Here is an 11878-nt window from a genome sequence, read left to right as displayed (position 1 = left end):
GGGGGGATGATGCCTGCCCTTGAGGGGGGCAGTGGGGAGTGGGGGGCTCCCCCCTGAACCCTGTCTGCCCCCCCCGACGGAAAGCTAAGGGCTACTGGTCACACAAGTAAGGCTATGACTGGGAGGGCAGACAGACAAAGGCTGGGGGAAGCCGGAGGGTCTCTTTTGTGCCAACATCTGGAAGAAGGCAGGGTTCTGGAGTGCGGTGGGGGCGGGGGGAGGTTCTGGAAGCTGCAGCTGGGACCTGGGACACTCAAGCTGGCCGAGCCCAAAGGCCTGTGAGAATCGTCAGTGGTGGGGGGTTGAAAGTCCAGGAGGTATATCATGTTGGCAGATTTCCAGTGCTTTTCCAGCCCCTGGTCCGATGTGCCAGCCGGGAGGTGGGGGGGTGTCAGGCAGGTGGACCCCACGCCTGGCCAGCCTCAGCCCTTCCTATGTTCCCGCAGAGTGACCAGCCCAGGGTCACCCTCTCTCGGATGGAAGGAAGTCGGAAAGTTTGGTCCCATGATTTATACGCAAAAAATATATCTACTGTCTCTCGTTCTATATATATATGCATATATATATATAGGAAAAGTCAGGGTTGCATTTGGAGGGCCATTAAGGTTGGGGGGAGCGAGGAAATCTCCTCCCCAGGGGGCAGTGGAGTGAACCCCTTGACCCCCCCCAACTCAGGAGACCCCTCCCCACTCCATGTGGCTTTTCAGTGGAATTTCACATTTGGGGGTAGGGGGAAAAGGGTGAGGGGAGGGCTGGTGTCCAAACACGGTTGTAATTTACGGAAAACTCCTGGATCGGTTGGAAGCGGGAAACCCTCCTCAGGGTGGGAAGACCCCTCACCTGGCGGAGAAGGGATGGGCGTTAGGGAGCAATGATGGGGGGGCCCGCGGGCAGAGGTGCCCACCTCCCCACCCCCACCTGCCCTGGCCAGGACAGGGTGTGGGCACCCAAGAGCCTTCATGTCTGCAAAAAGAGCGGAGTCCCGAGTTTTGGAGGCTGACAAACTTGGCTGTGAAGGGACTTAATGTCACTGGGCCTATTTCAAGGACAAAGATACAAGTTTCTTCACTGTCTCCCCTGCCCCGCCCTCCCTGCCATGGGGGCTCCTGGCAGGTGGTTTCTTTTTCCCGTCTTTTGCTCATTCATTCCTGGATCCCCCAAGCACCGAAGCTGTGCCCAGCATATAGTAGGTGCTCAGCAAAGATTTGCTGGTTAACAAGTTAAAAGGGAGGGACACCAAAGTTTATGGCATTCTACACGTGCGTTCGCCACACCCAACTATGCTCGAAGATGTGCCTGCTGGCCTAACAGGGTCTGAAAAGTCCTGACAGCCTCTGCTGAACACCGTCTTCATGCCAAGCCCCAGGCAAGGCTTTGGGATGATGACCACGATGGTGATTGAAGAAAAAAAAAAAATCTAGAAGGCGGGTGCTGGGCTCAGCAGCAAAAACCCTTCCAGCTCTGGGTGCATCCTCCCTGCTGCTGCTGGGGAGGCCATTTCCAGAAGCCCAGTTTACAGATAAGGCTCATCAAGGCTTGTGAGCAATTTAAGTTTCAACCTTGGCCCCTTGTGTTCATGGTTCATTCCCCCGAAGAAGGTGATTTCGTTGCTGGTAAAGTTGTTACCCGCATGGCAAATTACACACTTGGGGGTTTTTGTTTGTTTGGTTGGGTCTGGGTTTTGTTTTGTGTTTTTTTTTTTTGCACAGTGGTGGGTGGGGCAGGTATTACACTTTCCCATGAACCCCCTGGGTGTGAATTATGCCAAATGAGGAGCTTCCAGTGAAAGCCGGGCACAGCTGGGAAGTCTCATGGGTCTTGGTGGGGATGGGGGTGGGCGAGTGGACCAGGCCCCAGGGAACCATCCCCGCCTCCTACTCCCCAACCCTCGTTCGAAGCTGAGCTGGACATCTGGGGTCCACCCTCAGAGGCCAGGGTCTGGTGGTGGGGACAGGCACTGACCATTTTCTCTGGTTGAGGGAGAACAGACTCATAGGACTCACTAACCCTCATTCCACCCCCGACCTCAGACCAAACCTGGCCTCTCAGGTGAACTCCTATTCATCCTGCAAAGCCCCCTCCAGGAACGATTCCCTCACCACCTTGGCTCCCCTCACCGGTCCCACCCTCTGCCCTAGCCCTGACCACAGTGTGTTTGGGGGTGTTTTTGTTCAGCTCTGTGCCCACCAACCCAACCTGGGGGTCCTATGAAGCTTCTTGCAGCAGCATCTGTCTGGGGCCTGGCGAAGGAAGAGGGTTTGGAGAGTTGAGGGGGGTGAATGAGTCTGGGGTGAGGGCAGGGCGGGGCCGCCTGGCGGCTCACCTGGGCCAGGCCCACAGCCTCGGGGCGGCTGTGGGCGCGGTCAGTAGGGGTGTCCCGGGTCTTTGGGCCGCTTCAGCTGCACCTTGAGCCTCTTCATGCCGACCTGGAAGCCGTTCATGGCCTGGATGGCGGTCTGCGCGCTGGCTGGGTTGTCAAAGCTCACGAAGCCTGTGGAGACCGGGTGGATGCCGTGATGGTGAACAACCCGGGCATCCTTGGCTCGCTCCAGCACTTGCAGCCCTGGCTTTCCCGCTCACAGGGTCCCAGGAGGTACGCTCGTGTGGGTGGGAGGGCTTGCTGGAGGACACGCAGCAGCCCTGGCTTTGTTTCTGACTCTCCCAGACTTGCATGCCTCTCAGGATGGAGTGCTCACTCCTTAACCAGTGTCTGCTCTGCACCAGCTTTCTCTGCTTAGACTTCCTATCCAGTATGGGGGACAAATAGGGCCTCTAGGGGTCCCTGGGGGACTGTATTCTCCCTCTCTCCCCCCAGGGCACCTGCCTCCTTCTAGACACTAGATGCTAACCCCTTGCCACTGCAGAGACCTCTGTCCATCTAGAATCTTGTCTCTCCATCTAGTGCTGTCTGTCTCTGTTTCTCTCTCTGTATCTTTGTGTCGGTCTTTGTATCTTTTCCATCTCTCTTTGTCTCTCCCTGTCTTTCACTCCTCCTTCCTCTGTCTTCTCTCTCCCTCCCTCCTTCCCTCTCTTTCTCCCTGTCTGTTTCTTTTCTCTCTGTATGTTTTTAAAAAATATTTCATTGTGTTTTTGGTGAAAGTTTATGCAACAAATCAGGTTCCCATTTGACAGTTTCTCCACAAATTGTTCAGTGACATGAGTTACATTTTTCACAATGTGTCAACATTCTCTCTGTGCTCTGGTTGTTCCGTTTCCAGTACTCTAGTTTCCCTGCCCCCTAATCTTCTCATCTTTGCTTTAGAGTCACTGTTGACTTTTTGGTCACATACGGATGGTTTAATGGAGCACTGTACTAATGGGTAATATCTTTATTTTGTGTGCCAATCTGCTACTTTGCTAAAAGGTGACCTGGGGGATAGTTTTGGTTCAAGATTTAAAGACTATCTCAAGGCAATAGTTTCAGGGAGTCCTCCTCTAGTCTCAACTGGTCCAGTAAGTCGGGACTTTTTAAGAATTTGAATTCTATTCCACATTTTACTCCCATTCTATCTGGGTTCATCTACTGTAGCTCTGACCAGAGTAGTTGGTAGTGGTAGCCAGGCACCATCTAGCTCTTCTGGTCTCAGGATAGCCGGGCACCATCTAGTTCTTCTGGTCTCAGGGTAGCCGGGCACCATCTAGTTCTTCTGGTCTCAGGATAGCCGGGCACCATCTAGTTCTTCTGGTCTCAGGGTAGCCGGGCACCATCTAGTTCTTCTGGTCTCAGGATAGCCGGGCACCATCTAGTTCTTCTGGTCTCAGGATAGCCGGGCACCATCTAGTTCTTCTGGTCTCAGGGTAGCCGGGCACCATCTAGTTCTTCTGGTCTCAGGATAGCCGGGCACCATCTAGTTCTTCTGGTCTCAGGGTAGATGAGGCTGTGGCTTCTATAGGCTATTAATCCTGTAGACTAGATTCTTCTCTGAGACCTCACTCTGTATCTTTGTGTTTTGTTTTTTTTTCCTTTCTCTGTGTCTCTCTTCTGTTCCTGTTGTTCTCTCCCCTTACCTCTCCTTCTTCTGACTCTCTGTCTCCCTCGTTCTCTTGGTCTCTCTTTGTCTCTGTCTCTCAGCAGTTTCTGTGTCCCAGTCCTCTCCCCTACCACCGTCAAAAGTACTCCAGCCTCCCTTCCTGAAAAGCCTTCCCCACACCTCCTTAAGCTTCCACAGCCCAAACTCCCTCCATCCGTCCCTTCACCTCCACCCCAAGCCTGCCTCCTGCCCTGCACCTCATGGTCTTCACAGGCTTTCCGGAGACACAGTGGAGACCACGGGGACAGGAGGAGGCCAATGTGCAAGCAGTGGGGGTAAGGTGGAGAGATGGTGGGACCAGGACCAGAAGGCCTTCACTGTCCTGTCCAAGTCCATGGGGGACCATGGAGGAGTTGGAGCCAGGAGGCTTTTGATGTTTCATATCTATTATCTCCTCTAATGCCCCATCTTACAGGTGAGGAAACTGAGGCTTAGACAAGGCAAATGATCTGCTCAAGATCATGCTGTCAAAAGTGAACGAGTGGGTTTTACTCCTTAAACTTCTTCCTCCTGGAAGCCGGATGCAGAGGAGGAAAGCCGGGTCCTGGAGAGAGGCGGCTTCTGACATGCTGTGTGACCCTGAACACGTCACTTGACCACTCTGAGCCTCTGTTTCCTCCCCCAGGAAACTGGGAAAATTCTCCCCTTCCATGGTTGGATAGAGTACACCCAAACAAACAAAACAAAACAAAAAAACACACTGCCGTTGAGTCAATGCTGACTCATAGCGACCCTATAGGACAGAGTAGAACTGACCCATGGGTTTTCTAAGGACTGCCTGGTACGTTAGAACTGCCAACCTTTTGGTTAGCAGCCAAACTCTTAACCACTGTGCCACCAGGGTTTCCAGAGTGCACCTAGGAGGTGCTTAATAATAGTCAAGATGTGACCTTTCGGAGCCTTGGTAGTGCAGTGGTTAAGAGCTTGGCTGGTAATCAAGAGGTCGGCAGTTCAAATCCACCAGCTGCTCCTTTGAAACCCTATGGGAGAGTTCTACTTTGTCCTGTGGGGTCACTATGAGTCGGAAAGGACTTGACAGCAACGGTTTTTTTTTTTTTTTTTTTTTTTGCACTTTGGACAGGACGGCGTGGGTTGAGTGCAGGTTTTAGAGTCAGGCAGACTGCCTCTAATCCAGGTTCTGCCTCTTTCCTGCTCTGTGACCTTGAACACAAAAATATATCCTCTGTTTCTGAGGACAAGGAAGCCGTCCTTGTAGCCCACAGGGCCCTGCACAACCTGCCCCGTTCCCTCGCTGCTCTCCCGTCTTTCTTTTTCCATCACTTATTCTACTCCAGCCTCCTCACTGTTCCTCCAACTGTCCAGGTACAGTCCTGCCTCAGGCCTTTGCACAGGCTATTCCCTCTATCTGCAATGCCTTTCCTCACATGCCCACCTGGCTCTCACCCTTGCCCTCTAATCTGTTCTCTTGCAGCAGCCAGAGGGCACCCATGAGCACCTGAGTCAGGTCTGTCCCTCCTCTGCCCACAATCCTCGGGGCTCCCACCTCCCTCAGTAAAGCCCAAGTCCTCCCCGGGGCCCACAAGGCCCTGCACAACTTGCCCTGTCCCCTCCTCCTCTCTCCCCCTCGCTCACTCCGCTCCATCCCCATGGGCCTCCTCACTGTTCTTCCAACTCACCAGGCACAGTCCTGCCCCAGGGCCTTTGCACGTGCTATTCCCTCTGCCTGGAATGCCCTCCCTCTAGATTTTTCCATGGTCAGCTCCTCGTCATTCAGGTCTCAGCTCAAATGCCACATCCGCAGAAAAGCCCTCCTTGACCAGGCCATCCTCATCAGTCTCTACTTCCTTACCTGCTTTGGATTTCTTCACACCATTTATAACTCCTGTGCTCTCCCACATGGTAGCCATTGGCCCCATGTGGCTATTTAAAGTTCAATTAGCTAAAACCTAAATAAAAATTCATTGGCTGGACTCGCCACCTTCGAAGGGTTCAGTAGCCACATGGGGGGTGGTGGCCACCATATCAAACAGCAAGGACCCAGAATGTTGTCATCATTGGAGAAAGTTCTACCGGACAGCTCAGCAAGACTGCCAGCTCTCAGAGGGCAGGGACTTTTGTTACCTTTATTCACTGCTGTATCTGCAGCCCAAGCACAGTGCCTGGCACATAGTAGGTGCCTGATATATATATTTGTTGAAAGAATGAATGAATGAGTCTTAGAAATGATGCATGGAACGTGGCCGAATGACAGCAGGTGTTTAATATATATGTGTGTACGTGTATTGAATGAATGGATGGATGAATGAATCTTAGAAATTATGCGTGGAACACACATATATATTTGTTGAATGAATGATCCATGGAACCACTTGGCACCCAGTAGGTGCTTCAGATTGAGATATATATAAAACGAATACGTGAATGAATGAACGAACAAGTCCTATAAATGATACCTGACACATGCCTGCACACAGTAGGCGCTCAATAAGCACTCACTCCGATTCTGCATGTGATTGTCTGGGACTGCGACCTGTCCTGGAGCTAACCACACCCTCCCACCCTCCATTCCAGGGCAGGGCAGGCAGGCGGGTGCCTGTGGCGGGACTCACCGAAACACTTGCTCTGGTTGGTGGCCCGATCCATAAACACCTTGGAGGAGATGACATTGCCGAAGGGTAGGAACATCTGGGTCAGCTCCGTGTCTCCAAACTCCTGGGGGAGGTGGTAGATAAACAGGTTACAGCCTTCGGGACCTGCAGGTGGGGGAGAGAAAGACATAAAGCCCCCAAGGAGAGGAGGCGGACCCCCCCGGGGAGGGGTGCGGGTCCAGAGCCCACATCTGGCACCTCCAGCTGTTGGGAGAGGGGTGCTGGTGACACCCAGACAGAAGGGGGCGTGGAAATGGCGGGGGTGAGGGGAGGCAGGGCGCACTGATCCCCCATCTCAGTAATCCCCAATGTGGACCCTCCAAATCACTGATAACCCCCAAGCTCCAGGGAATCCCCGGGCTCCAGAGAATTTACGAAACTCAGGTGATCTCCGTTGCTAGTTGCCGCTAAGTTGACTCCAATTCATGGCGACCTCACATATATCGGAACAAAACATTGCCCAGCCTTGCATCATCCTCACAACCTTTGGTATGTCTGAGCCCACTGTTGCAGCCATTGTGTCAACACCTGCCATGGAGGGTTTTCCTCATTTCCGCTGGCCCTCTACTTTACCAAACATGATGTCCTTTGATCTCTAACCCATTGCCTTTGAGTTGATTCTGACTCATAGCGATCCTATAGGACAGAGGGACAGAGTAGAACTGCCCCATAGGGTTTCCAAGGCTGTAATCTTTATGGAAACGGACAGTCACATCTTTTTCCTGCCTTTGATCTCTTAAAAAAAAAAAAAAAAAAAAAAAAACCATTGCCATTGAGTCGATTTCGACTCGTAGCAACCTTTGATCTTTATCCTCCCCTAAGACCCAGATAATTCCCCAATTCCAGACCCTAGATAGTCCCAAAACCCTGGAAAAATCCCAAACTCTAGAGACAACCCAAAACCCAGATCATTTACAAAAGTCAGAAGAATTGGGTGTGGGATATATAGGAACTCTCTGGACTATCGTCACAACAATTCTGTAAATCTAAAACTGTTCTAAAATTAAAAGTTCATTAAAAAAGTCCAATGATCATACAATAAAATAAAGGAAATAGTTCCCCAGTCCCAAACCCCAGCTATCCAGAAAACCCTGAACAATCCCCAAACCTGGAATAATTTTCAAAATTCTGATGATGAAAAAATAAACTAAGTAAAATGAAAAGATAATTCCCTAATCCCAAGCCCCAGCTATTCTGAAACAGATAGTTAAAAAAACAATATAGCAACCAGAAATAAGTTTTTAAAAGAGCAATAGATTACCCTCAAAATCACCCCTTTTCCTCCACGTAACCCCAATGTGTGGCTAATCTAAAAACAGCAAATAATTATAGCATTTTAGAACATAGATGATCCAAAGCCATGGACAGCCCTCAAACCCACTGCTAATCCAACACCCCACAGCTGACTTTCTCCTACGTACTCCTCAGTGCAAAGGTAATCCCCAAACCACGGAGATTTTCCCTGTCCCAGAAAATACAAAATCCAAGATTACACAAATACAGTTCTGCTTGTTTTTAAAATGTAGGTTTGTTCCAGTGTCACTGATATATTAGGGGACAATTTGAGCATAACGTGAATTTTGTGTTTGCTTGCATGATTTTGACCCCCCCAGCGGCACTAGGTGGCTGCAGAAAACCACACCAGCTGAAACCAGCCTCATAAGAAATCAGAAAACACACACATTCTCCTCAAACATTGACCAACTTGCTCCATAGCTCAGGTCTGTTAGGAGCCACACCCCTCTCCCTCTGAGGTACAGCTTTCCCTCCTTCTACCACTCACAAACTGGAATCCTTCCAACTTCTGCTGCATGTGGAAACTTCAGATCTTTTCCAAGGTAAAGCGCCATATTTATTGTAGCATGTATGCATTTCTTAACCATTTAACACATAAAGTTGTGCTACCACTTCTATTAGGTTCTCATCTTCTTCTTCTTTTTTTTTTTAATGTGTCACTGATGAAAAATTTTGAGTGTTGTACCCACAAGCCTGGAGTTTGTATGGTGCAATTTTGCATACCATGGTAATTTTTGGGAGCTCATACATAGCCTTGTACCACTGTTGGCTAAGTTAGCTATTACCCACAGCTCAGGTTAAGGGTGGCAGGAGAAGGGGCTAGAAGCAGGACACGGAGGTCAGGGTCATCCAAAAAGCAGTGGCCCAAGGCAGCTGAGCCGGTTGTGAAGCTCCCACGAGCGCTGCCCTGTGTGGGGGGCACAGGGACGCTGTGGGGGTCACGCCGAAAGCCCAGCACATCTAGGACTGATTCCAAACTCGTGCATTGTTTCTACTGCTGGTTTTAACCAATATCTGCCTGATGACAGGCAGTCAGCTGGTTGGGGATCTCCCTAGTTCCCGCCTCAGCCTAGGGCCCAACTCCAAAGCTCAGTTCTCCCACCCCGTCCACAGACCCAGGGCCCAGGAGAAATCTGTCGAATTCTAAATGAACTCAGTCTACCAGCTGGGTCGTTGGCACCCCTGGGCTAGACGGATTAAAGAGCTGAAGGGACCCCACGGGGGCTGAGCGCCTACTTTGTGTCAGGAGCAGGTCGGTACTTATTTCCTAGTATCAGTTCCTGGCAGCGATGGTCGCCCACGTTGCGGGTGGGGAAACTGAGGCACGTGGCAGTTAGCTACCTTGCTTATGATGTCACAAGTCACAAGCCAGTAGGTTGGAACCCGGGTTATGGGACTCCAGAATCTAATCCCTCCCGTGGAAAGCCTTTAGCGGGAGAGTCCGCATTGTCCCCCCCCCAGCTCAAAATGGGTTTCCTCTCTAAAAACCCCGAGAATCACCCAGTCTGGAAGGGGGCTGATGAAGGCTGGTGGCTCGGCGACGAGTGCTCTAAGCGTTTTTACCTGCAGCCCTTCTCACCACCCTACGGTGGGGCGGGGCCGGCACGGGTCTCGCCTTCCGGAGGAGGAAACTGAGGCCGAGCGAGGGCGGCTCAGCCGCCCGTGAACACCAGCCCGCGTGGGGCTGCGCCGGGATTTGCACCCAGGCCAGTGCGGCTCCCGGGGGCCTGCAGGTGCGGGAGCGGGCGGGGCTGGGCTGCGCCCGGGGAGGTCGCGGCCGCCTCACCTTCTCGCTGCTGCTGCTGCAGGAGGGGCGGCGGCTGCGGCACGCTGTGCGCGATGGGCGTGATGGCCGCGGTGGGGTACATGGCTGCGGAGACCGGGCGAGACACGTGGAGGCGGCAGTGAGGCCGGGGCAGCTCCGCGCGGCCGAGAGGGGGCGCGGTGGGGCGGGGCACGGAGGGAGGCGGGCCTGGGCGGGGCTACGGTGGGTGGGCGGGGCCAGGACGTCATGGGCGGTGCCACAGCAGATGTGGGCCTGGGCAGGGCTACATTGCAGTGGGGCCTGGACATCATGGGAGGGACTACAGTGCAATGGGGCGGGGCCAGAACATCGTGGGCGGGACCACAGAGGAGGGTAGGCCTGGGCGGGGCTATGGTGCATTGGGCGGGGCCAGAACATCGTGGGCGGGACCACAGAGGGCCGGCCTGGGCGGGGCTACAGCACAGTCGGGGGGGGCCAGAACATCGTGGGCGGGACCACAGCGGAGGGTGGGCCTGGGAGGGGCTACGGTGCAGTGGGGTGGGGCCACTAGTGGGGCGGGGCCAGAACATCAGGGACAGGACCACAGAGGGCCGGCCTGGGCGGGGCTACAGCACAGTGGGGGGGGCCAGAACATTATGGGCGGGAGCACAGTGGAGGGTGGGCCTGGGCGGGGCTACGGTGCAGTGGGGTGGGGCCACCAGTGGGGCGGGGCCAGAACATCAGGGACAGGACCACAGAGGGCCGGCCTGGGCGGGGCTACAGCACAGTGGGGGGGGCCAGAACATTATGGGCGGGAGCACAGTGGAGGGTGGGCCTGGGCGGGGCTACGGTGCAGTGGGGTGGGGCCACCAGTGGGGCGGGGCCAGAACATCAGGGACAGGACCACAGAGGGCCGGCCTGGGCAGGGCTACAGCACAGTGGGGGGGGCCAGAACATTATGGGCGGGAGCACAGTGGAGGGCGGGCCTGGGCGGGGTTATGGCAAGGTGGGGCCTGGACGTTGTGGAGGGGCCACAGTGGAGGGTGTGTTCAGAGCATTAGGGGCAGGGTTATGATGGAGGGTGGGCCTGACGGCAGGGCCGGAGCAGGGCTTGATGCGACAGGCCAGGGCGGGGGATAGGCCCAGGTGCAGAGTCATATTGTGGGCGGGGCCAGAAGACCATGGGCGGGGCCATAGTGGAGGGCGGATTCAGGATGTTGGGGGTTGGAGCCTGAGCAGGACTTGATAGTCACCTCAGGAAACAGACCTGAGAGCAGGGCCACAATGTGTGTGTGTGTGGGGGCGAGGGTGTTGTGGGGGGGGCATTGTGGAGGCCCGGTCCGAGGGCGGGGCCAAGTCATGGGTTGGGCCAGGATGTCAGTGCAGGGCCATGGTGAAGTGCGGGCCTTAGGGCAGGGCCAGGGCAGGATTGGGTGGGAGGGGGCACGGGGGAGGGCAGGGCCAGAACGAAATGGGGGGGGCTACAGTGGAGGACAGGGCCGAGGCTGGGCGTTAGGAAGCGGGCGGGTGGGGTGGAAGAAGGGGCCAAAGTGGGGGCAGAACTTGAGGGGCAGAGCCACGGTAGTGGGGCAGGAACGAGGGGCGGGGCCAGGACTTGAGGGGCGGGCCATGGCAGAGAGCAGGGCCAAGACCTGCCTTAGGAAAGGTGATTGGAGAGAGGGGCAGGACTTGGGGGCAGGGCCTTGGTGGCAGTGGGGTGCTGCTGGAGGACCGTGCTAAGTCCCAGCCTAAGGAAGGAGGAGCAGAGGTGGAGGCGGGGTCTTGACAGAGACGTGGTCCCAGTCAGGGCAGGAGTTGGGGCGGGGCCGCAGGTGGACTCTGAGGAGTGGGAACAGATGCTCAAGCTGGAAAGGACAGGCCCAGGGGCTCAGGTGGGTCAGGTCAAAAAGGTGATGAAGGGGAGCCTTCAACAGTGAACATGAGGGGGCGGGCCCAAAGGCGGGCGCTGGAGTAGGCGGAGCCAGAGGTGTTGGGGCGGAGCCAGGCCATGAGGTAACGGGGTGGTACCAGGCCCGGAGTGGGCCCTGAGCGGGTGGGGCCAGAGGGAGGAGGCGTGGTTAGGCAAGTAGGGAAAAAACGGGTATGAGGGGGCGTGGCCTGAGGGGGCGTGGCCATAAGTGGGTCAGGGTCAGAGGGAGGAGGCATGGATAGACATTGGAGAAGAGACAGGACTGAAG

General features: G+C 54.7%; 1 protein-coding gene across 4 annotated transcripts in view; it reads right to left on the bottom strand.

Moving 5' to 3' along the window:
• Nucleotides 1–712: 712 nt before the first annotated feature.
• CELF5 (CUGBP Elav-like family member 5) overlaps nucleotides 713–11878 on the bottom strand; it is a 51891-nt gene continuing 40725 nt past the window's right edge. For 3 of the 4 annotated variants that reach the window (XM_049875777.1, XM_049875774.1, XM_049875776.1), the window contains 4 exons: nucleotides 9723–9806; nucleotides 6602–6745; nucleotides 2324–2491; nucleotides 713–840 (listed from right to left, as the gene is read on the bottom strand). In XM_049875777.1, coding sequence (XP_049731734.1) covers nucleotides 2364–2491; nucleotides 6602–6745; nucleotides 9723–9806 — 356 coding nt within the window. In that variant the 3' untranslated portion in view covers nucleotides 713–840; nucleotides 2324–2363. Of the gene's footprint in view, nucleotides 841–2323; nucleotides 2492–6601; nucleotides 6746–9722; nucleotides 9807–11878 lie in introns of those variants that run through there. The other variant, XM_049875778.1, reaches the window with a different exon arrangement.

The sequence above is a fragment of the Elephas maximus genome, chromosome 3 (assembly GCF_024166365.1).
Source record: "Elephas maximus indicus isolate mEleMax1 chromosome 3, mEleMax1 primary haplotype, whole genome shotgun sequence".
Classification (NCBI taxonomy): Eukaryota; Metazoa; Chordata; class Mammalia; order Proboscidea; family Elephantidae; genus Elephas; species Elephas maximus.
Note: the sequence above shows the minus strand (reverse complement) of the source record. Positions and strands in the feature narration are given on the sequence as shown.